At 51.1% G+C, this 24,924-nt stretch overlaps 2 protein-coding genes across 16 annotated transcripts in view; one reads left to right on the forward strand and one right to left on the reverse strand.

Moving 5' to 3' along the window:
• Positions 1–3,622, forward strand: part of FMNL3 (formin like 3) — a 63,314-nt gene extending 59,692 nt beyond the window's left edge. For 3 of the 8 annotated variants that reach the window (XM_017894753.1, XM_017894757.1, XM_017894751.1), the window contains 6 exons: positions 267–427; positions 760–861; positions 1,197–1,289; positions 1,572–1,695; positions 1,829–1,943; positions 2,658–3,622. In XM_017894753.1, the coding sequence (XP_017750242.1) occupies positions 267–427; positions 760–861; positions 1,197–1,289; positions 1,572–1,695; positions 1,829–1,920 (572 nt within the window). In that variant the 3' untranslated portion in view covers positions 1,921–1,943; positions 2,658–3,622. The remainder of the gene's footprint in view (positions 1–266; positions 428–759; positions 862–1,196; positions 1,290–1,571; positions 1,696–1,828; positions 1,944–2,657) is intronic. The other 5 variants (XM_017894755.1, XM_017894756.1, XM_017894754.1 and 2 more) reach the window with 3 other exon arrangements.
• Positions 3,623–3,883: 261 nt separating this feature from the next.
• PRPF40B (pre-mRNA processing factor 40B) overlaps positions 3,884–24,924 on the reverse strand; it is a 22,013-nt gene continuing 972 nt past the window's right edge. The window contains exons 2-27 of one of the 8 annotated variants that reach the window (XM_017894759.1): positions 18,158–18,238; positions 17,922–17,939; positions 17,245–17,385; positions 16,872–16,937; positions 16,175–16,202; positions 15,912–15,937; positions 15,668–15,778; positions 15,238–15,358; positions 15,124–15,148; positions 14,693–14,899; positions 14,327–14,453; positions 14,180–14,244; positions 13,518–13,682; positions 13,307–13,415; positions 12,790–12,940; positions 11,934–12,067; positions 11,198–11,312; positions 10,957–11,048; positions 6,485–6,601; positions 6,136–6,273; positions 5,862–5,957; positions 5,522–5,611; positions 5,140–5,314; positions 4,782–4,843; positions 4,530–4,673; positions 3,884–4,435 (exon numbers count right to left, since the gene is read on the reverse strand). In XM_017894759.1, the coding sequence (XP_017750248.1) occupies positions 4,343–4,435; positions 4,530–4,673; positions 4,782–4,843; positions 5,140–5,314; positions 5,522–5,611; positions 5,862–5,957; positions 6,136–6,273; positions 6,485–6,601; positions 10,957–11,048; positions 11,198–11,312; positions 11,934–12,067; positions 12,790–12,940; positions 13,307–13,415; positions 13,518–13,682; positions 14,180–14,244; positions 14,327–14,453; positions 14,693–14,899; positions 15,124–15,148; positions 15,238–15,358; positions 15,668–15,778; positions 15,912–15,937; positions 16,175–16,202; positions 16,872–16,937; positions 17,245–17,385; positions 17,922–17,939; positions 18,158–18,238 (2,697 nt within the window). In that variant the 3' untranslated portion in view covers positions 3,884–4,342. The other 7 variants (XM_017894761.1, XM_017894762.1, XM_017894766.1 and 4 more) reach the window with 7 other exon arrangements.

Genomic DNA, 24,924 nt, shown 5'->3' on the forward strand with positions numbered 1-24,924 from the left:
AGTTTCATTGTGGAGACCAGCAGTCTCTGTGGCTTGCCTGCTTTTGTTTGCTACTGTGTTCTTTGGGGCCACAAGCTCAGTTTCCATTCCATTCCCTCCCCCTGTGAGGGATCAGCTAGCTTGGTGTGTACTTCCTTATGTCCATACAGATATGTGAACCTGAGTGAGCCCATGCTGAGGGGGAGGGCCAGAGTTTGATATAGCTCTAGGCTGGGAGGTGGGCATGCCAGGCCCTAGGCATCCTCAGCCAGGCTTTTGGTGACCAGTGTCCCTGGAGAACGTGCTGCTGGATGTGAAGGAGCTGGGCCGGGGCATGGAGCTGATTCGGCGTGAGTGCAGCATCCATGACAACAGCGTCCTCCGGAACTTCCTCAGTACCAATGAAGGCAAACTAGACAAGCTCCAGCGGGACGCCAAGACGGCTGAGGCAAGCACAGGGTGCAGGCGGGTGGGAGCAACCAGGGCCAAGGCTCCAGGCCCCTCTAGGTGGCCCTAGTTCTATTTTTTTTTTTTTTAATCAAACAGCTGGCTGTATGTAGGGGGGAGAGTGCGCTTTGGGAGTGGCAGGCAGCTGCCTCTGGAAACTGGTACTCGGGAGCTTTGGGAGCCCCAGGTTCTCTCCAGCTCACAGGGGCCTAGGTGGTTGGTTTTCCTCCCTTTGGCCCTGGGCTCTGCTTTCCGCACGCCACTCGTCCATGGTGTGGGAGCTGGGCTGCCCCTTCCCGCCAGAGTGACTCGTTCTGCCCACCCCTTCCCCAGGAGGCCTACAATGCAGTTGTGCGCTACTTTGGTGAGAGTCCCAAGACTACACCTCCTTCTGTATTCTTCCCAGTGTTTGTCCGATTCATTCGTTCTTACAAGGTAAGCTGCAGATAGCTTTTTAAGAAGTTTGGTTGAGAAAACTGGCTGGGGGAGAGAAGCCTGGGCTTAAAGTATGGGCCTTTTCTGACTCCTCCTCTGAGTCCTGGGAAGGGAGCGATGCAAGCTGGCGACAGGCCTCTTAGCTGTGAACTGGTGGGCAGGGTGGGGCCCAGGACCTTCCTGTCATTGTTTGGGGCAGGAAGTGCCCCTCCAGAGGGTGGCCACCTGGAGTTAGCAGGTCCCACTGCCACCCACTCTCCACCTCAGCGTCAGCCCCTCCCCTCACAGCCTGTGAGCCTCACCCCTAGCCCCCACCCATCTTCCATGGCTCTTAGGAAGCAGAACAAGAGAATGAAGCCCGCAAGAAGCAGGAGGAGGTAATGCGGGAGAAGCAGCTGGCTCAGGAAGCCAAGAAACTGGATGCCAAGGTGGGTGGGACCAAGAGCTGGGGCCTGGAAGATGACAAGGCAAAAGAGTGGGGGCTGGGGGTCAGAAGGCTAGGGGAGATGAAAACTTGGAGTGGACAGACCACCCAGAGGGCCAGTGGGCTGGCATCCAGAGGGATGGCATCCAGAGGGATGGAGGGAGGGCCTTTGGGGATTCCTAGCAGTGCACAAGCAGTGGCATCCTCAGACTGCACCTTGGGGCAGGAACCAGTCCCACATTAGGTCAGTGATGACTTCCTTCCCCCTCCACATTCTTGGCCCTAGACCCCATCCCAGCGGAACAAGTGGCAACAGCAGGAGTTAATAGCAGAGTTGAGGCGGCGCCAGGCCAAGGAACACCGGCCTGTTTATGAGGGGAAGGATGGTACCATCGAGGACATCATCACAGGTGGGGCCCTTTTTCACTCCCTGGGGCCTGGCCATTGCACCCAGCTCCCAAAGCTCAACCTAACTCCTTTGGGCTCTCCTCCCACCCCACCCCCCATGAGGCCTGACCACTGTGTCTCTCTCCTGGGCCACAGTGCTGAAGAGTGTCCCTTTCACGGCCCGTACTGCCAAGCGGGGCTCACGCTTCTTCTGTGATGCAGCCCACCATGATGAGTCAAACTGTTAGCCCCCAAGGCTGGGGCCCGACAGGTACTGGGCACCGCAGCTGCCCCCTCTGCATGCCCATCTCCCAGGATTCCTGCTGGAGACCACAGGCACCTCCTTTCCTGCATGATTTGCAATCACCCTCTGGCAGCCTCCCAGCGATGGGGACACATACTTCTTGCATGCCCCATGCTCTCAGAAGTGTGGCATATCCCCTGCATGTGTCCTTAGGGAAGTGGTCTCTCTCCCACTAATGCTGTCCTGGCTTCTACTAAGACCCAGTGGGTAGGGAGTTGCCAGGCCAGTGTTGAGGACAGGCCAGAGCAGGCAGGACCAGGCATACAGTTCTGATCTTTGAGGCTGAGGTTGAGTGTCCATTCCCAGGCCTAAGGAACCTTTCCCTAGGGTTCGGTTCTCTTACAAGAGCTCTGGTAGTAGCTTCTGACCAGGAGGTATCAGATGTCCCTTGATCTGTTTCCTGATGTCCAGTCAGCCTGGGGTCTTTTCCTTCTGGCTCTTTCTGAATGCATCTACCTTGTCTCTGTCCACTGCCCAGTGGCCTCTAGTTACCCCCAACCTGATCCACTGAAATGCAAAGCCCAGCAATCTCCCCAGCTGGGTACCCCTCAAGCCTCTAAGCCTCCTGTTTATCTGCCTCACCCCTGGCTCCTCCCTGGCCCTATCTGTGGGGCTGCTCTTGAGGGCACTGTCCTGGCTCAGCCTACCATCCTGTTCACAGGTCTCTGTCTTCCCCTACAGGCCTCCACTGCCAGCCTATGGTTGTTCGCCACCAAGCCAGGAGTGCTGCGCCACCCAGTGGTCCCCCTCGGGCTCCAGGCCCCCACTGAGACCCTCTTGGAGGCAGAAGCACTTCAGCCCTCAGAGTCCTACAAGTCCAACCAGTGGACCTGGAATTGGCCAAGGGCCCAGGAGAGGGCTGTGTTGCTCTCAACCATGTCCGCCCCAGCTCTTAAGGCTGGATCTTTCTACTTGTGCCACTATGGGCACTGGGTCTGTAGGTCCCTGGTGTCTCCAGTACTGCACTTTGCCCCCAAGGTCTTTGACTTCGTTTCCTGAAGGGTCGCCAAGGGTCAGCTCAAGGCTGGGAAAAACCATTTCCAGCTTTAGCCTAAACAGGGCATGTAGATCTCTCTCCCACTAGAGCCCAGAGGGATGAGAGGAGAGAGCAATTGTCCTTTCTTTTTTTTTCCCTTCCTTTTTGCAGGCCCATGGTCAGCTCTGGTCTAGATGTATCTAGGCTTAGGGAGCCCTGGGACCCTGCCAGTCTCAGTTCATCTCTTACCAGGAGCAAGGCCCTCTGAAGCATGGGCCGTGCCAGCTGTGCCCTAGTGATAAGGGTAAGAGGAAAGATGTCAGACTCACTGCCCTTATTTCTCTGCCCATTTCATTCTAGGCTCACACTGTCCTTGTCAGGTGGGCAGAAAAGCAGAGGTTTTCTCTGCACCAACCCCTCTCTGCAGATGGCTGGAGAAAGGGTGGGCCAACTCTTCACCGTCTTTCCTCAGCTACATTTTTTTGTTTGTTTTTTGGCAGGGGACAAGGAGCATGGTGGTCTTGGCTGACTATTTGCTCACCTTCCTGTTTCTCCTCTGCCCCTGGAAGGGAATGTGGGGGCCCACTTTTTTGTACATATACCACCTCCTTTTCCTCTTGTACATAAACCTCAGACTCTCCCTCTCTCAACAAAGGCTTGATGCACCAGGCCTGACTTTGTCTCCTGTTTCTGAGCTTAGGGGTTTAGGGTGTCCATTTAGCCCGACCTGGGCCATGGGGACAGAAAAGAAATCTTTGGGGCACTGCATCTTTTTCGGAGGAGATGAGATCAGAACTCTGGGGAAAGAACTGGCTGGGTGGGCTCTAGCCACACAAAGGGAAGCAGGCCTGCCGTGAGACACTAGTGCCCTCTGCTGGGCATGTGTCCAGTCCTCAGCCTGCCCCAGTAGCATATGGAAAAGAGTCACTGGCCATGTTATAAATATTGTTATTTAAAAAACGAAAACAAAACACACGTACATTAGGTCCTGGGTGGAGGAAGAAGTGGTGGAGCCTCAGGACCAGGACAGGCAGGAGCAGGCACTGATGCTAGAGGGTGACAACCCTGCCCTCTGCCACCCAGGCTGTGTCCACCAGCCTGTCACTCTTCCCTGGAGACCCCTTCTCTCACACTTCACCCACCCCACATGGCACATACCACCCATCTCTGGTCTGGGGCTGAGGGCAAGGACTGCACTAGTCCAGGGAGTAGGGGAACCTTGAACACCAACAGCAACCTTGAGAGGTGCCAACAATGGTGTGCTGGGGGTTGGGTTACTTTAGAAAAAGTGGACACAGACCAGGCTAACGAAGAAGTCTGAGGCAGATGGTGAGGGTGGCCCAGGAGCCACGGCCTCACACAGACCCGAGGCAAAGAACAGCTCATCGGGTCACTGGTGATCGTCCAGCTGCTGTAGGAGTGTCCGCCGCCGCCTCTCCAGCTCACCCTCACTCAGCTCACTTTCTGACGTGTCCCAGCCTGTCTGTTGGAGCAAAGGCACAGCTCACCCTTAGCCTGCACTGAGGGCCATGGAGGCTTGACCAGCGTGCTGACTGGCCTAGGGCCCCTGCCCTCACCTTCTCCTTCTTGATTCCAAAGCCTGGGGAACGGTTAGGGAGCTCTGCCTGCCGGAGCTCCCTGTCCTTGTCCTGTTCTTGTTCTTTCTCATCGCTCTCCTTGCCAGCTTTCTCCTCAGGGTCTGTCTCACTCTCAGGACTGTTCTGTAAGAGTCCAGAGCCCACCTCCTCAGTTCCTGTGGATAGTCTGGGAGTCAGGTAGAACAGAGCTCACAAAATAGCAGGGGCTTAGGTAGAAGTTCCTTCACTCACCGACTTGTGTCTTCTCTTCTTAGTTTTCTTTTTTGGTTTCTTGGCTTTCCGAAGGCCATGATCTGGAGATAGAAAAATCCCTACTAAGTCCCAACAGGAGAAAGAAAGGCTCTTCTTTTTCTTTGTTCTAGCCCCTGTGTTCATTCTTCACAGGCAGGAACCTCATGCTCTGAGGAATTCTGAGTCCGGTTTTCCTTCTCCAGCTTCTTGCCTGGACAGGTAGAGGAAGTTCTTTCTACTCCCACAGGTGCAGCCCTCCCAATCCAGTCTACCCTCAAAGGAGCTGGGGCTTGCAGAGGGCATCCTCTCAGTCTGGGACAACAGTTCTCCAGCTTCTAGGCTCATAGCAACTGCTTACCTGCTCCAAGAAGATGGGAGGAAGGGGAGCCCCGTCCTCCAAGGGCAGCACCCCCACTTTCAACTGAATCAAGTGAGGAAGAGGGCTCAGAGCCTGACTCTGAGGGGTTCCGCCTCCTCCGCTTGGGGGGCCGGAGAGATGGTGGGGGCAGCTCCTCTTCTTCTGACTCAGAGCCCTGGGCAGATCAGCAGATACGTATCAGTACAGAGGTTATCTGCCCTCCAGAAGCCCTCGTCTGGGAATTCGAGAGGAGGAGGATGATCCAGGGCCAAAGGAATCCTCAAATTTCCCTCCAAGGGAGATAATGTAAGGGGAAAACAAAAGTGTTTATTTCCCCAAAACAACCCAGCTTCCCCCATGTCCCTTCTACCCGCTTACTCACTGAGGGTGAGTGGGAACGCTTGCGATGGTGCTTCTTGCCTTTCCTGCCATGCTTTCGGCCTTTGGTGTGGAGGTGCTGGCATTCAGTCTGCTAGAGGCAGAGGAAGAAGGGTGAGGACGGCACCAGACTTAGCCCCAGGAAGGATTCTACCTCCTAAAATCTGGCTTTGCCTCCCTTTCTCAGGCTAGAGCCTTCTGCCTATCCCAGGGATCCTTCAGGCCTCCCCTTCCTTAGCTGGCCAGGAGTGCCCTAAGAGTAAGAGGGAGGCCACTGAGGTCTCTTGAACTGGTCTAAGGAGTTCAAGGGGCTGGGGCAGATCCGGAGGACAAGCCTGCCTCACCTCCAGCACCTGTAGGAACTCCCGGAAGAGCCGGATCCGCTCCGACTCCAGGGTGATCTGCTCAAAGGCTGAGTCACACACAAAACGCTCACGGACCTTGAACGAGGAGAGCACTGCTGATCAGACTAGGCCCCGCTCAGCCTGGCCTGGACACCGCCATGAGCACAGGGCAGGGCTGGGGCAGGGCTGTGACGTGACTGGGGTGGGCCCTCAGTGGTGAAGCACCGCTGCCCTCAGGCTTGAGGGGTGTTTGGGGCCAGGCTACGCTCCTGACCTCTTCCCAGGCAGTGCCTAGCTCCAGAGCAGGCACAGCCTGCCTCAGCATGCTTCGAAAGGCAGCTTCCCTGCGCCGCATCCTGCGTGCCTCCTCCTTCTCCCGCTCCCTCTCCCGTGCCTCTGCTTTCTCCAGCAGCTGAGAAAAGAAGGGACATGGAACAGGGTCACCCGGGAGAGTGGATGCCAGGTCCCACTCAGGCATACCTTAGGAGGTGGAAAGTTAGGATCTGGGCTTCTACCACCATCCCCTGAATTGGGAATATAGTCGGACAGTGAGTGAGAAGGAATGGAAAAAGGCACTGGGATGAATTAGAGAACTGAGCCCCACGCCCTGCCCAGCCCCTCACACTATTGAAGGTCAGCTTGATGTTGCCTGCATCCAGTGCGGCAGCCCTCTTGTCAAAGCTTATGACGTGGGCGAAGTCCTCAAAGGCCGTGTTCACCTCCACGCAGAAGCCCCGGTCCTGTGGGCACAGCAGTACATGAAGCAGGGGTACCACATGCCTTGAGGCCAAAGCTGGCAGGCAGAGTGGTCACACTACAGATGGTCGAGAAGGCCCTTGCCTCCAGAAGAGATCCACAGGACTGTGATATGCATTAGAAACCAAGTTACCCAAGTCCTCATCACTTGACAATTAAGCCCCCATGCCTAGCCTTGGTTTGGATGTCACACAGAGCTGAAGGGGTTGGGAGATGTCTCCCAACTGCTGATTAATGCATGAGTTTCTCAAAATTAACCTTTGTTCCTTTGGCTTAAAGCTCTGGCCCCAGCTGGGCCCTCCTGCTGCTCAGTAGCGCTTCCATGCATTCTCAATCAACATCTGCTGACCCGTACCCTTTGGCTCTACTTATTGAGTGCTTACTATGTACCAGGTACCACGATGAGTGTTTCACACATTATCTCATTTAATCCTCTTGGTTCTACATTTAAGAATAGGTCCTAGTATCCTAATTTTACACAGAAGGAGAAACCAAGCACTTGCCCAAGGTCTCACAGCTGATGTATGGCTGGGCAAGAACCCTACCCTGGGTCTCTCTATCCCCAAAGTCTGTGCTTTCAAGCACCACACCCACCCAGGTAACTTAGTCCATGGGAGAAATGGAGGCCACCAGGTATGCAGCTCCCCACCAATACTAAAAATATCTCCACGGACCAGGCTCTGTGCTTCTCATTTAGGCCTCACAACATTCCAGTGAAGCAGAGGCTTAGAAAAGTGATCTCAGGCCGGGCGCGGTGGCTCAAGCCTGTCATCCCAGCACTTTGGGAGGCCGAGACGGGCGGATCACGAGGTCAGGAGATCGAGACCATCCTGGCTAACACGGTGAAACCCTGTCTCTACTAAAATACAAAACTAGCCGGGCGAGGTGGTGGGCGCCTGTAGTCCCAGCTACTCGGGAGGCTGAGGCAGGAGAATGGCGTAAACACGGGAGGTGGAGCTTGCAGTGAGCTGAGATCTGGCCACTGCACTCCAGTCCGGGCGACAGAGCGAGACTCCGCCTCAAAAAAAAAAAAAAAAAAGAAAAGTGATCTCAGTTGGCCCAAGATGACATGAGTGGTAAAGGAAGCCACTGAAGTTCAAAGTCTGGCTCTCACGTCAGTTAAGCACAGGCCAGAATCCCTTCCTCTCCCTCTACATAGCTCTCACCTCCCCTGGCCTTTCTGCTGATGGCAGAGGTGTGTTCCTCTTGCTTCTTTCCAAGGGTACTTCCTCAACCCTGCCCCAGTCCTTATCAACACAGCATTTGTTCTCAGGGAATTGAAAGCTCCAAGTCACCCTCATCACTGGCTCCTTCCATCAAGGAGACACGTCACCTAACCTGGAACATCCTTTCCACCATGCTCTCCCCTTCATCAAGCTAACTACCTCTGCTGTTTTCCTTTGTTTCAAAACCTCTGGAAATGCAGCAGAAAGGAAAAGGAATAAACATTTATTGAGAACCTATTAGACACTTTACAAATGTTATTTCTCACAACGTTACCTATGAATTATCCGATTTACAGGTGAGCAAACAGGCTCAGAGACATGGAACTTACGGAGATCTCAGAGCCAATAAGCAACCAGGAGTTATCTGACTCTAAAACGTGTGGTCCCCATGCCGCCTCCATGACACTACTCCCAAAGGTTGCTTGTGTCTGCTAGCCAAATCCAAGGCCGCCTTCTTGCTCCTCACTCATCTGGTCCTCAGTGCCTCTACCATTTACTTCTTCAACACTCCCCTCTCCAGGTCGCCTCCTCTCTCACCTCTTATTACTTCTCTTGCATATGCATGTTCCTGAGAATAGCACTTAGTCCTCTTTCACTACCCAATTTGTACTCCCTAGCAATCTCATCCTTCATCTCTCCTGATTTTCAAACTCATCCCAGACTGGATATTTCAGACACTTCAAATTCAACAGATCTCAAGAGAATATATTTCTCATGAGCACCCTCCATGGATCTCCCTGACCCAGATCTGTCTGCATGTTCTAAGTCCAGGGCTCTCTGCATTATCCTATGGGATGAGAGGCACTTTTATGGTCTGCCTGGCTGTGGAAAGCAAGAGGGACTCCTTGGCCCATCTGCCCTCCATAGGCAGGAACCCAAATGGGGAAAGAGGAAGGGAACTATCTAAAAAAGCTGCTTTCTCAGGTGGTGTGGAGAGACAGGACTCAGTGAGGATAGGCCCCCACAGGCCTATCAGTCAGCCACTCTGGCTAAAAGTTAATTGTCCAATAAAATTTAGCTATCTCAGGATAAGGTATTTCTACTTTATACGATTATTTTGTTTTAAAATACGATATTTGCTTTGAGAGTAATTCCCCAAATAGAATTCCTATTTTCTACAGCCCTGCTCTTGTTTTATCTTTATCAGTGGTGCCATCATCCACTTCCCTGACATCTCTGATTCCTTCTTTTCCATTTCACAAAATCTGTCAATTCTACTTAGTGACTCTATCCCACTGGTTTTAAATTCTCCCTTTTTTTAAACAGCAGAAAGTTTATTAACGTAGAAATCTTATGTAGAACCTCTATGTATAAAAAAGATTCAAGCTGCTTCACTTGAAAACAGGAAGCAGCACAAAATCCCCCCACACTCAACCCCAACCCTTGCTTGTCTCAAGGCACCTACACAGAAACCCAGAGTGTCTCAGAAGCACAGCTGGAGCGCTACAGCCTGCTCTCTTCTTCTTCTGTCCTCACTGCCCTGGCTAGGATCACCTCCTACGGAGATTCCTGCACAGCCTACTGACTTTTCTCCCTACTGACCCTCTTCCATCCCTCTAACCCAGCTCCTAGCAGCTAGTGCTTCTTGGACTTTTGTACCAAGTAGCCCCAACAGTAGGAGAGAGGTCTGGGGATAAGTGAGAAGAATATGACTATTTGAATTACCACTATCAGTTTTAGTATTTTGAGGCTTCAAGAACTGCTCTACCTACCACCACAACCTTCCCTAAGGACATAAGGACATACTCTAGACTGAAAGGTTCTACTATACACCATCTAATCTGATCATTCCCTGGTTCCTTATTACAAGAGAAAAATCCAAATTTATTTTAGCATTCAAGGCACTTTACATGCAGGGCTCTACTTCCAAACTGGGACATATGGTTCCAGAGAAAGAGGATACCTCAGGACAGTATGATATATCTTACCTAATGGTAAGTAATTTAAAATATTAAATTTATATTAAATAGAGAGGTAATATGGTGTTAAAATGCAACACCTACGTGAATTTGTAAGGCAAAACTACTTCAAATAAATAGATGTGCAGTGAGACATTTCTAGCTTTATTTCCAGATCCCTTTCAACCCAGGTACCATTTAATCTCTGTAATTAGGTGTACTCTGGTGGAACACTCACCATTTTTTAGATGAGGAAACAGGGTCAGAAAGATCAAGTGACCTATGGAAGGTCACACAACTAGCAAGCTGTAAGCTAGACTTTTACTGTAGGCAGTCTGCCTCCAGTCCTGCTCCTAACCACTGTACTGTATTATCTCCTCAAATGCATTAGAATCTTCACTTCCATAAAGAAATATGCTTTCTCTTTGTTTTTTCTTTTGGAACACAAGTTTAGTCCATCACTCACTCACTCTTCCACTTTTGATAAGATGTAAATATTGAGAACTATTTCTCTTCTCCAGTAGAAGAAAAGCAACAGGCCATGAATGATGGTAAATGGCAGCTGACACTTATGACAGTATCAAGAAGGCACTAAGGAATGGTGAGGATGATGACTTGCCCTTTCTAAAGTGGCATCTCAGCTTGAGTCTGCAGAATGCCTTACAAATCCAGCTCAATGCTGCTAGATAATCCATATTCACAAGAGAAGCTCAAGATTCAGATTTTTTATGTGACGTTTCCTGGTTTTAAAATGTTAGCAACAAATCCGAAATTTTTAAAAAAACACTGTACAGGCCAGAACAATCTGTGTGCTACCAGTTTACAATTAGCTATGCTGCTTCCTTCTCAGACCTGGCATGCCCTTTCCACCCCCTTGCCTTTGCTCTTAGGACCCTGGGTACACTCCAACCTCTTCCACCTACTGATTTCTAAATGCGCAGTTCAAATGTTAGTTCTTCAGATTCCTGTCTCTGTAGTAACACTTGCCCCTTTGTATAACAGTTCTCGTGTATATCTTCCTATTAGACCATGAACTCCTGTGGGTAGAAATTGTGTATTCATTACTGTATCCCTAGTGCACAGTAAAGGATCACAGTAGGTATCTGCTGAACCAAGCTGTAATGCTCCTGCAAAACAGGACTTATCAGGGAGTCCTCTGCAGGGAGTGTGCCCTGCGTCCATCCTGTATCCATCCATAACCCCAGCCTCCCTCACCTTAAGGATGTCCTTAATGATCTTCTTTTCATCATGGAATCGTGCCTTCAACTCCTCCACATAGAACTTGAACAAGTCCAGAGGCGTGGAGCCTGCAAGGAGGGAGGGAGGGGGGGCCTGGCGGGCGGCAGCTTCCCAAGGCCTGGGGGCTGCGCCGAGGACAGGACCAGGGAGTAGGGGGTGCAGAGAGGCTGGCAGGGCAGGAAGCCAGGCCAGAGAAGGGGGAGCCTGGCTGCCTTACCCGGCTGGCCCAGCATGTTGGCAAAACGGACATCAGTGCTGACTGCTGGATATAGCTCCATCCAGGTGGACATAGAGTGCAGCTGCCCTGTCTCATGCAGCTCATCCAGGAAGGTCTGAGCAGGGAGAGGCCAGTTATAGGGGGAGTGAGACAAGGAGGGAGGCAGAGCCACAGAATGAGGGGGAAGAGAGGGAATGGCAGAGGAAGAGGCAGGGACAATCAAGATTGAGGAGATGCAGGAAAGAGAGGCAGAGATGAAGAGATGCAGATGGAAGGCTGAGAACAATGCAAAAGGAGAGAATGTAAATACACAGAGAGGGACAGAACAAAAAAGTGAGAACAAGCCATTCCCGGGAGGCAAAGAAACAGAAACCTGCCTGCAGTAACCCGCAGCACTACCACCCCCACTACCACCCGCAAGGTGGGGGAATAAACTCTGCCTGTCTGGTGCCCCACCAAGGGAAATAAACATGGCCTAGCTGCCAAGTCGTGCCCGTAGGGTGCTCTCTGCTGGCAGTTTCTGGGTGATGCATACATCTAGTCTCCCTAGAAGAGCATAGTCCAGAATTGAGGGGGTACAGCAGAAACAGACTGCAGGCAGAGAGAGGTCTCATGGAGCTTGGACAGGGCTAGGCACAGAAAGAACAGGCAGCCTATCCAGAAAGGGGCAGGGAATGGGTGAAGAGGTGCTCTAGGGCAGAGCCGAGCTCTGATCTAGAAAGGACGGCAAAGATACCTGGAAGGCCTCCCGATTCTTGCGTTGTTGGCGTCGCTCCCGAAGCCGGGCCCGCTCCCGTTCCTCCTCCTCTTCCCTCTCCAAAGCTCGGATGTGCTCCTCAAAACAGATCAGTGCATCTTCCTTGTCCATGTCTAAAGACAGGCAGGAGGTTCAGCAGGCATTGTACCAGGAGGACACCCTCTCAGACCCCAGGACCCCTAATGTTTCAACGATGCTGTCCTACAGGTGCTAGGGATACCCAGGGTGGTGGGGGAAGGGCCCGGAGAGGGCGCTGTGGGAGCAGCCACTGAAATGGTGGTTCTTAAGAGGGAATCATTAATTGTATAAGAATAAATGAGCAAGTATTCAGCTCTTGTGAATTCAGTTATTAGAAGCCATAACATGAAACCAGTTGTCTTGGGATCTGACGTTTCACATCTTAGGGAACTGGGAATCAATCAGGCTTTGATGCAATTTTAGAAAGTGAATTTCAGTATCATCAGTGACTACAGGCCAACAACAGTCTATTGTAACATGTGACCACTTAAGGCCTGTAGTGCTATGATGCTTTAAGACCACATTCACCTGAGCTAAAACCATCATCATTGACATCTCTAGGACTTAAGATTCCTATCCTAGAGCTCCTCCTCCAAGGACACACAATGTCTAGCCCAACAGTGGACCCCAGAGGGAGGGGTGTCCTGAAACATTCTGGTATCCCCAGAGTCCAGAGAAGTACAAGGACTGGGTGAGTGTTGAGTACTCCTAGGGTGTCCGGGAGGGCAGGAGGTACAGGTGAGTAGGGTGAGGCAGACTCTGGGGTCCCAGGTCCAGTAAGGGAAAGGGATAGCTGGGATTGGAGGCCCAGGCTTACTCTGTAGCTGATGGTCCTGAGCAAAGCTGGGGTTATCCATGAGGTACTGCTGGGCCTGGGACCAGGTGGTTTGGAAGTTGACACTACTCATCCCATCCAGGATGCTCTTTAGGGCCTGGATATTGCGGCGCCGGAGCTGCTTGGCCTGTTCCTGGGGAGCCACAGGATCAGGGTGAGGCAGGGCAGGCCAGAGCTACCCAAGTAGGCCTGGGCAGAGAAGGACCTGGGGAAAGGTAGCTAGGGAACCCTAGGAAGAAGGCCATACTCAAGACTTTCATGTCTCAGGGAAGGGGAGGGAGTACAGGTTACAGACCCATCTCTCAGAGACTTCTCCTCGCTATACCCAGGACTATAGGCCCAGAGCAGAAATGGGATGTGTAAGTCCCATGCCAGCTTCCAAGTCAGAAGCTGGGACACTGGGGAAGTGGAGAAGTAAATGGCTAGGGTCCATAACAAAGCAAAGACAAGGAAAGTCTAGGATAAGATGGGCTGATGGATCCTGCCCAGCGACCATTACCTTCTCCTTCTTGGCCAGGAAGAAGAGGACATCATCATAAACCTCTTTTCGATCCCTCTCAGGGACCACAGCCCAGACCTCCAGCTCTCCAAAGGTCTGTTCTGCCCGCCTGTAGAGCATATGAGCTGTGAGTAGGTAGACAGAGAACAGAGACCCTGGACCTCTGTGTTCTCAGGGTTCCCAAGCCCCCAGTCCAGCCTGGCCCCCTGACCGGTAGCGGGTGGTGGAGGTCATGCGTTCATGCTGCTCCAGGAAATGCTGCAGGGTCTGCTTGGCCTCCTTGGCCCTTAGCCGGGCCTCCTCCTTCTCCTCCTTCTCCCGCTGCGCCTTGTAGGCATTGAATGCCTGCTTTTTCTCACTCAGTTTGGGCAAGGCACTGGGATAAAGGGTAGGAGTGGGGTGGGGATAGAGAAGTCACCCTGAACCACCCTGCACAGCCCACACTGGAGGGTCATGAGACACTACAGGCTGCAGGGGCTTCAAGGGCACAGATGTCTGGGATCTGAACACCATTCATAGAGAAGTAGGGATGACAGGAAGTGAGGGGAAGAGATGCAGCTCCAAGACATTGCAAATACTGGGCCCTTTTGCTTTGGGGTTCTCAAGTCACCCTATCCAGCACCCTCATTCCCCAATTAATTCAATTCAGTTTGATTCAATCCAACAAGCATTTATTGAATGTGTTGTGTCAGATACCTTTCCTCTCCTTCTCCTGGAGGCCCTCCAGCTTTTCTTCCCCTTGCTCCCCAGCCCAATCTATCATTGTCCTGATTCTGGTTCCCTTAGGGATGAGTGTTGAGCTGGGGTTTCTTAGGAAGTCCCTAGCATAGCAGCTCTCATGAACAGGGCCTGGCTCCCTCTACCCAGGCCTACCTGTAACGGGGGTCGGTGACCACCATCTTCATGGCCTGTTCCCATGAGGCGTTGGAGGGGACAGCCTGGAATGAAGCAGGTGGGAGTCATGGGGCCTGCCCTGCTCCAGCCCCCTCCAAACCTTCCCTGGGAGCCCCACTCCAGCACCTTGTCCCTCAGCAGTTCCTTGAATGCCTGCTTTGCCTTCTCCCGGTTGCTCCAACTGAGGCCAGACCTCTCTGGTTCTGGCTTTGATTCCTCCTCCTCCTGCTGTGGCTGATGCTGTCCAGCAGAACTGGAGGGCACAGGGGACTCAGCCACAGGGTCCCCCAGCCCTCACAGCTTTCAGTGTCCTGAACTCTTGGCAACCTATCATCTCCTCCTTGTTCCCCAGGGCAGCCTTTTTCTGCCCTTCAGAGGTCACACCCAGATCTTCAAACCCCTCCTGAGAGAGAGGCCCAGCAGAGGACAAGGGTTGAACCAGGCTGGAAGTCTGAGTCCAACATCGGGAATGCCATGGGGGGCAGCCCTCACCTGCTGGGGCCCTCCTCCAGCTGCTGCAGGAACCCCTGTTCCAGGGGCTGGGTGGCCTCCGACACATCACAATCTTCACTCCCACCTGGCTCAGGTTCCAGGAGGCCTGTGGGCACTGGGGTGGGGCCAGGAGGTGCAGGTGGGGGGTCAGGCTGTGGCTGAGGCGGCTGTGGCTGAAGTGTCTGTGGCAGCTGCTGCTGCTGTTTCCTGCAGATGAGCCAGAAGGGCAGTGTCCAGGAGGAGAGCACGAATGGAGGAGTTCAGGGGCTGGCTGGTCTCTTTATCCTGGGAAAGACTGGGGCCAGAGGGGATGACTCCACAAGGAGACAAAACTGGCTCTTCCTCCCACAGTGTAGAAATCATAGCGAGACAGTCTATTCCCACACTTCAGGTGCCCCAACTATAAATGGATAGTTGGGCAAGTCACTCACCCTGCAGCCTCTTGTTTGACTAGAACTGTGATGGGAAAAGATAACACAGTCAGTCACAGGGGCAACAGGGAACCTCCAGAACTCCTGACCCGGCCCACTCGTAGGACATCTCACCCTCTAGGTCATCCAGATCCTTGGGCCGGGTCCAGCGAGACTCTTTACTCTGGTTGTTATAGTAGTAAGGTTTGCCTGTGTCTGACTTGTACTCTTTCCAGGGACATTGCGACAGGAGCAGCTGCAAGAGGATGGGATAGGAGCCATCAGTGGGCTGGGCATGCTCTCCAGCCAGTCAGGGGAGCTAAGGAGACCCAGTGAGTAGAGGACACAGGAACCTTTAGCTACCACCTGGCCTGGCTCAAACTGGGGAAGGTGGACTTCTTGAGATCCTATGGAGATATTTCCAGGGAGGGTGGGGAGTGGTCAGGGACCTTGGACCTTGGGATCAGAGGAACCATCATGAGTATGGTTAGAGACTAAGGGAAGGCCAAAGACTTGGAAGGGTCAGGGCAGCTGAAAGGAAGGGCCAGAAAGCCCAGCTCAGGACCTCTGCCTTGGACTTGAGCACGCTGGGCTTCTCCCACACGGACTGCTTGTCGTCAGCATTGTAGTAGTAGATGCGCCCATCTGGGGCCACATGCTCACTCCATAGGGCCCTCTGGGTGGGGGGGGGGGCACAGAATGGTAGTCAAGGCCCCTTTTCCAAAGCCTCTCCTCACCCCAAAGACTTAACCATCAGTCCCCGACTCTCAGGCTTTCTACCCAGAGACCCCTGAGCTGGAAGAACTCACCGGAGGTCCTGTCCCAGCCACAGCAGCTAGAAAAAAAAAAAAGCCACAGGATACATACTAAGTCCTTGCTCCAACCTCCTTCTTATCCCCACCTATGCCTCCCGTATTCCATCCCCAGTAAATATTCCCCTGGTCCCATCAATATCCCAGGCTCCCTGGCATCCCAACAGGCATGATCCAGGGTGGGCTCCAGTCCACGGTCCCCTCTCCCCTATGCCCCCCAACCTCCGAGCCTGGGGGGAGCAGGCCCCCAGAAGACTCACAGCTGGCGGTGTCCGCACCCGGAGCCGTCTGCCGAAGAAAGAGGAGGGGGAAGGGTTGGGGCCAAGCCCAGTGGCCCCAGGACCCAGGCCATGGGGGATGGAGAAGCAGGCCAGGCCAGAATCCATGTGTCCTGCTCCTAAAGATGTCTGCTCCCTAACAGGCTTCCCCCACCCTTTGGGGCCGTGGCTCTGGGATCCCAGGGGAGAATTGCATAGCAGCTCCATTCTTCGTTCTCCTCAAGTGAGAGTATTTGGTTGAGATAATTCCCGAGGCACATTCCTTCACAGTGGATGCCAAATTCTATATCCTACCCAGACTCTGCTACACTGAGCAATAGCATAAGAAGGCACAGCAAGATCCCCAGGTGCTACTGACTCTTCTGGGGACAAAGAGGATGTGAAGAACTGTATTCATGTGTCCACAGTGTGTAGCTCTGTGAAAATAAGTGTGCTCCTTAAGGGAGCTGGACAAGGCATGGGAGTAACAAGAGAATGTATATGCCTTTGGGGATGAGTGGGAAACTAGAAGAGCTGAATACATGACTGGCGAGGAGGATTTGAGTGTGGCAAGTGCTGCCGGGGACCTGGGTGGATGCGATGAGAAGAGGGAAAGAATGGAGGTCGTAGCCCTGTATTCCAAGTCAGACTCACGGGACTGCAGGGCAGAGCCTGCTACCTGCCAGCCCCTAGCGCTTACCGCTGCGGTGACAGGCACCGCTGGCATCAGCATTCCTGGCATCATCGGAGGTACCATTCCTGGTATCTAAGGATACAAAGAAGACAGAAACCAACCACCAAGGTAAGGGCTAGAACAGGAGGGAGAGGGTACCTCAAAGGGTCCTGAGAGATCTCACTGGAGCCATGACCCTCACTTGGGCACTTCCTCAGGCAATCCCCAGCTTCTGGCCTCTCACCTTGCCTGAGAGTTGTCTCAGTCATTCAGCAGACATGGATCCGCCCCAAAGCTCCCTTCCTTCCCCAGTTTCTGAGGCCCACATGCCCACTCTTATCTCCACCCCCAGCTAAAGTGACAGGGTTTTCTGAGACCCCGGGGGAGGAGAAACAATTACCTGTGTGAGTGGTGGTGGCGCCCCATTGGTGGAAGCATTGGGGCAGGATGCCAGGGGCATGGGGGGGATAGCTGGTGGTCTCTGACTCATGGGGGGTAGCCCCATCGGAGGAAAGGGTGGGGGGATCCCTGGAGGGGGCATCTGGAAATGAGGAAAGGAACAGATACTGAGCAGGGAAGACATCGCCTTGTCAGAGGAAGAGAGGACCTGTCAGGATATATCCACCACCTCCCTCCCCGACCCTCCACCCTCCTCTGATGCAATTCCAAGGCTTTAGTTTGAGAAGCACAAGGCATGAAACTGCCTCCCTCCTCACCACTGAGAAAGATAACTGGGGTCTAACAGGCAAGCGCACAGCTTCTTAATTATAATGGGAAAGGAAAGGAATAATAAGGGAAGTTTAACAGCACCAGACTGAGACTGGAAGGCTTCACCTCTTCAGCAATTCTCCCCCAAAGAGGCCTCTCAGATGAAGGGGCAGAAGGCAGGTATCCAGGTACCCAAGTACCCCAGTCCCCTGCCTCCCATCCCTTTCTCTCCAACTCATGACCACCAATGCCATTCCAGCCCGAATTCTGTGGCATATTTAAAGAGCACAGGTAAGGAGTAGTGAAAGAGACAGATAGTCCCACCCTGCCCTCACATTAATGGGGTCTTTTCCCTTCCACTTCTCCTACCTCCAGCCCCAGTGTGTCCTAAGGTCAAAAGACAAAGGGGAATTGTCAATGTTATGTATTGAGAGCTTCACAACAGCTCTCCCCACCCCAATGCCCAAGTAAAACCATCCCTCTTCCAAGGGTAGCAAAAGGGGCATTACAGGAAAACTGTGCTGGTGATGCAGCAGTGGCTAGGGGCTGGGGAGCTGGGGGTGCAGGCTGGAAAAGCCAAGCCCAGGGAAAGACGTAAAACTTACGAAGGGTGGTGGCATCATGGGGGGCCCCGGTGGGAAGGGGGCAGGCGCTGCTGGGGGCCGGGGACCAGAATCGGGAACCGACTGTTGAGGGAGAGAAAAGTCATAGGACCCAGGATGGGCACAGAGATGGGCTTTTTGCAGAAGGGAAGCAGAAGTGGTGAGGATGAAAAAGGAGCACAAAGTTCAGGAGGGTCTTCAAGCCCAATTTCCTGCCCACCCCAAGCCCTGAGCCCTTGGTAGGTTTGCTCTCTCATGCCAGCTCAGAGCCAGCTGGCTGAGTCCCTTGAATGTCCTCTTTATTTTGAAAGTTTCCATTTTGCCAAAGCAACAGAAAAGATGAAGGAGGCTTCACTACAGGCACAGACTGGCTCTACCCAAGGATTCTAATCCATTCTCCTGCCTGTGGGCAAGGCTGTGCCTCTCTCAAATAACTTAGAGGTCTCTTTTATTCCCAAAGTATCTAGGGAGGGAGTCGCCTCTTTTCTGGTTTCCCTACCTTAATTAGCCCAGTTACAGAGATTCATTCCAAAGCTCTCTCAACACAAATAGTCGCTATTCCTTTAAAATGCTTGTCTCCCTAATTCTCATCTCTTCATGACCAGCTTCCTGCCCTAATTGACCTCATCCTTAGCCACCTACTTTCTTTGACATCTTCCACATCGAATTGCCAACTTCATCTCTTTGACTTTACCTCCATCCCCTTTTTGGTGTCCATCCCCTCCTCTACAAATCCTGAATTATCTCCCTGTGGATGTAGGCTTTGAACAGCTTAGGTTGCCCTGTCCTACCCCGAATGCCTGTCCACATCCCATTCTTTAGTTCTCAGCTTAAATATCACTTATTTTAAGATGACTTCCTGACTCTGTTTAAAGTATCTCCTTCCTATTTCTCTATCTGATCCCCTTTTTAGTTTCCTTATGTATATAATTTTGTAATTATTATGTTTGCCTGGATATGTTTTCCCCAACAAGAGTGTAGTAACATTCCATGAAGACAGGGATCATATCTGACTTGTTGGAAGCTGGATTCCTGGTACCTACCAGCATCTGGCACATAATAGGTATTCAGCAAATATTGAACGAATGAAGAACAAATGGAACAAACCTCTATATAGAACCTTCTAATTCTAAAAATTCATTTTATAGGCATAGCCCTACATGGCCAAAATGCTGTATGTTTAAGGTTTTCATTTCAGTATTATTTGTAAAAACAGAAGATTGGAATCAGCATGAATATCCACCAGTAAAGGGCTATGAAGTTATATACACACATAAAATACAATACTAAACAATTATAAACAAGAATGAAGCAGCTTATTGTCTCAATATGATCTCTAAGATATATTAACAAGTGGGAAAAAAAGCAAGGTGCAGCAAAATTTTATCATTTGTATAAAAATCAGAGACAAAAGATGACACACAAGAATTGGTAGAAAGGGACAGAGGTAAAGGGGAGACTTTTCCCTGTATGGCTTTTGTATCTTTTGAATATGCAGCCATATGACTGTATTGCCTATTCAAAAACAAACAAACAAACAAACTCATGTAAGTGAACCAAGGCTTGGAGATGGAGCTAAAGGGCCCAGCCCTTCTGCCTCTTTGCCTGAAAGTTAGCGGGTGATAGGGAGGAATTCCAGGGAAAGGTGGTATCTGGCTAAACAGAAGGTACCTCACTGCTGCCAATTTCCCCTATGCTGAGAATGCTCAGCATTTAAAAATGCCCTCTCATGTCTGCCTTTAAAATATCTGTTCCTGGCCAGATGCGGAGGCTCACGCCTGTAATCCCAGCACTTTGGGAGGCAAAGGCGGGCGGATGACGAGGTCAGGAGATCGAGGCCATCCTGGCTAACATGGTGAAACCCCATCTCTACTAAAAATACCAAAACAAAATTAGCCAGGCATGGTGGCAGGCGCCTGTAGTCCCAGCTACTCGGGACAGGTGGAAGAATGGCATGAACCCGGGAGGCGGAGCTTGCAGTGAGCCGAGATCATGCCACTGCACTCCAACTCCAGTCTGGACGACAGAGCCAGAGCGAGGTTTCGTCTCAAAAAAAAAAAAATCTGTTCCTGGCCTAGTGCGGTGGCTCACACCTGTAATACCAACAGTTTGGGAGCCCAAGCAGGCGGATCACCTGAGGTCAGGAGTTCAAGACCAGCTTGGCCAACATGGTGAAACCTCTACTAAAAATACAAAAATTAGCCAGGTGTGGTCGCACATGCCTGTAGTCTCAGCTACCGGGGAGGCTGAGGCACGAGAATTGCTTGAACCCGGGAGGCGGAGGCTGCACTGAGCTGAGATTGCACTACTGTACTCCAGCCTGGGTGACAGAGTGAGACTCTTTCAAAAAAACAAAACAACAACAAAAAAAACTATCCTTCATCTTGTCCTAAGAAGAAAAGGGTATGAGCTAAACTACTCCAATGTGACTCACCTTTTCTAAGTGCTCAACTGCTTTAGTTCTGTATTCAGACCTGCTCTTGCCCCTGACGCTTTCCTCAGCAATGGGAAGTCAGAAACTAATCAATAGTGGTGGAAATAGAATTTTCTGTGTCACACTTTCCTATCTCAAGCTGCCTCAGGAGCCTCTCTAACATCTTTGGGTTCTACCAGGCTCCAGGGAAGCCTGTCTCAGAGACTGGCACCACACCATTCAATTGTCCAAATGGAAACCCATGAGTCACTCTCTACAACTCCTTCTTCCTTGCCAATAAATCACCAAGTCTTGTTAACTTAACCTCCTCAAGATTTCTTGAATCTATCCATTTCTCTCCATTTCCTTTTCCACCCCCATCTTGTCCAAGCCACCATCTTTTTTCATCTAATGGCAGTGGCCTCCCAACTGTTTTCCCCACATCCACTCCAATCGGCAGCCATAACAAGCTCTTCAAAGTGCACCTCCGACTGTTAGCCCCCTGCTTAAAACTCTTCAATGGCTTCCCGCTGCTCTTAGGGTAAATAGTAAACCCCTGCCCAGTGAGGCTATGAGGGGGTCTGCTACCCAGCTACCTTGCCAGCCTCCCCCATGCTGAGCTCCTGGGTCTCAGCTCCAGCCCTACTCACCTTCTCTCAGCTCTCCCACCTCAGGCATCCACCTTTGCCTGAGAAAACAGGGTTGGCCCTGCCAACCCCACACACCTTGCCTACATACACTTCACATCTACCAATCATTTCTTCATGAAAGCTTTTCCCAACTCCCTGAACCAGTCAGAGCCCTCTTTTATATACTTGTACAACACCATATACCTTCTCCTTCAGCAAGTATCCACTAGGATTTTATAGTTATTTGTACAATCCAGATTATATTATTATTCGATTTGGCATGAATAAAAAACAAATGCTGCCAATCAAATTATAATATCCTGTCAATTTAAAGATGCATCCTGACTTGACAAATGTTCAAATATGAGTCTCAGAATTATTTAAATATAATATCCGTGGCCCCCACTAGACTGAAAACACTGAAGGGCAGGGACTTCATCTGTTTTTGCTCACCTCATATCCAGTTCCCACTGTGTTTTCTTTACCACCCTCTAAGTAGGTGCTAATAAATATTTGTTAATTTAATGACTAAATGGTCTTGGCAAGTCCTACAAAACAGTAGGGGGCCACTGGTAAGTTAGGTCTAGTAGTTATTCAGGGAACATAGAATGTCAGAACTGGAGGAGACCCTGGCAGTCACCCCAGGTATCCCCCTTTTTCAGGGAATAATCTGTCCAAGGAGCCACCGCTGGTTAGGGACAGAACCAGGACTGGATCCAATCTGCCCTCTGGCCCTACTCCCTTAAAAGCAAAGCTCCTACCACATGAAGCAGGTCTGTTTGCAATCTAGTATATCCCCTGCAACCTAAGTGGTTAAATCACCAACGACTCAACATGTTATTGATAACTTACAGGGTTCCCAATTGCCTACCCTACAAAATCTTTCATCTAACAGTCAAAGCCTTGCAATGAAGGCCACCCCACACTCCTTTGCTCATCCTGACTCAATGGCTTCCCTCCTCCTCTTTTTGCACAGAATTGTTAGATTACCCTCAGGTGAAACACATTTCTTTTATTCTACAGTCTCATGCTTTGTTCAAGATGATCCAATATTCACCTCCTCCAGGTTACCCTTATGACTATCCCACACACATACACACACTCCTACCTGTGTCCCTTCAGGATAAATGATGCACTACTTTGCAGAGTGACATGCTACTCTATGAATGTTTGCTGGGTGTTTCATGTGGGACTGCTTGTCTCCCACTCACGTGGGGATTTCCCTACATTCAGGGATTGAGTTTTCTCCTTTTATACCTCCCCCAAGTGTTTAGTCAGGGCCCTGCACACAAAGTGCTGTGATCAAATGCAGTCTCATCTCTAACCTTACTAGATTTTTGCATACTGGAATATCCTAAAATGCATTTTGAAAACAGCGAGTACACGTGTGCGTATGTACATCTGTATAAATTATCTGATTATAGGCTGTGACAGAGAGAGGTAGCTTGACAGAGGTCTTTGTGGCTTGGAAAAAGGAAACTGGAATGAAATGTTGGCATGGGAAAACCTAATAACGCTAACGGTATACAGTCATCTTCAACTTGGGATGAAGACCTCTGGCCAGGATTCAGACACTGGCCTATTCTGGACAGTTCCTCAGAGGACAGAACAATGGAATAAACATAAACTACTATGGAACTTCCAAAGGCCTTCCTTTCCTGAGCTTCCAGTGTTGCATCCCTGCTTTCCTGCAACACCCCGTTCCTCTCCTACCTGCTGTGGTGCCATAAAACTTTGGGTCTTATTTTATTTCTGGGTGAGAAAATGAAGAAATAACTAATGACAGGGAAGGATATAGAAATGGTTGCTGAAAGAGAAGCAGATCCCATGTCTTCCCTGGAACAAAAACACATTTGTGGGCTGAGAGATGATGAAGAGACACTTGATCATCTGATCATCATATGTTCACCTGGGCCAGTGAGGGGCCACCCCTTCCCCACCACCAAAGATGCAATCAATATTTCTGAGACTTCACATCTAAGGGGCATCTCAGAACTGAGCACTCAGAAGAACAAAAGGAGAAAAGGACAAGAATGGAGAGACAAAAGGAAAAGAACAGAAAAAGGGAACGATAATAGCTAATAGCTAATATTTACTGAGCACTTATTATGAGCCAGACACTGTGCCAAACACTCATTTAATCCTGGCAACCATCTTAGAGGTTATTACTCCCATTTTACAGATAAAGAAAATGAGGTTCAGAGATTAAGTAACCTGACCAAGGTTCCAAGACATTAAATGGGAGAGGCAGGTTTGGAATCCAAGCAATCTGACCCCAAAGCCTGTGCTTTCAACTAGTTCACAAAGCTGCCTCCCAGCAAGGATGATGGCGCCACAGATGATACGTCTTACATTCAGATACATTTTCCTTTTTTCTCTTTTAACCCCAATCCTTATACAATCCAGAAATCCTCAGCGAGCCAGGTGTTCCCAAGGTCCACTTGGTCTGACTCACTCCCACTCCCTGAAGTGATATGTGTTGGAAGATGAAGGCTGGGAGGCACATCTCTCAGAAAGTGGCAGCCATCATCAAAAAAGGAAAGGCTGAGAGACCAGCTGGTTACCCTGTGATCTACCTGCGGCCCTTCTTCAGCTGCCCCAAACAGCACCTGCCCTTCCGTTTCAGACCATCCTAGTTTCCAACTTTCCTGTACCAGCCCTACTCTTCCTCTTGCTCCCCAAAGATCTGCCTTATTAGAAAGTATCTTCCTGTTATTGTTGTTTTTTTTTCCCCCAGACAGAGCTTCGCTCTTGCTGCCCAGAATAGAGTGCAATGGCGCTATCTCAGCTCACCGCAACCTCTGCCTCCCGGGTTCAAGCGATTCTTCCGCCTCAGCCTCCAAAGTTGCTGGGATTACAGGCATGCGCCACCACACCCGGCTAATTTTGTATTTTTAGTAGAGAAGGGGTTTCTCCATGTTGGTCAGGCTGGTCTCAAACTCCCAACCTCAGGTGATCCGCCCACCTTGGCCTCCCAAAGTGCCGGGATTACAGGTATGAGCCACCGCGCCCGGCCCCTGTTACTTCTTTCTGATCCTGCCATCTCATCACTCTCCCTCGGAAGAAGCGAATGGTACTTTGGGTCTCCATCATTGCGGAGTTAGGTTTCAACCTCCTCCTCTCCTTAGAGTTCTTCCATCCCTCCAACAGGATATGGCTAGCCCGCCCCAGCCCGGCAGGCCTTCTGTCTACCATCCCCCCGCACCCGTGGGGATTTCTCCCGCCCCAGCCCAAGGCCTCGCCTCCATCTTCATCCTTTCCTTTGCTTCCCTAACAAACCCATTCTCCTAAACTTCCTCCTCAAAAACCTCTTCATTTAGACCCTGGAAGAGATTTGGGATTTAATTTTATGCTTTTCCTTTTAAAAAAATTGATGGGAAATCTGAGGCCCAAAGAAAGGTAATGACTTGCCCAAGGTCACACAGAGTCGTTAGTTTGTTAATGGCCAGGGCTGGGAGCCCCTTTCCTCAGAGGGCCCCTCTTCGCCTCAGGAGACAAGCTCTTGCAAATGCGGGAAGGTGAAGCAAGGAGTCCCCAAGTGGTCTGAGGAGCACCCAGGCTTCCAAAGGAAACGGGCGCTGGGGCTGGGGGAGGGGCATGTCGCACGCCAAATATCCTAGGAGGGGAAACTGGTCCCCACCTGTACCCTGGTCCCCTTAGTCCCCTCATCTCCGCCCCCTCTTCTTTCCAGATCTTTCTCCGCGAACCCACCCCCACCTTTCCTCTTC

Source organism: Rhinopithecus bieti, unplaced genomic scaffold (assembly GCF_001698545.2).
Source record: "Rhinopithecus bieti isolate Rb0 unplaced genomic scaffold, ASM169854v2 scaffold_24390, whole genome shotgun sequence".
Lineage (NCBI taxonomy): Eukaryota > Metazoa > Chordata > Mammalia > Primates > Cercopithecidae > Rhinopithecus > Rhinopithecus bieti.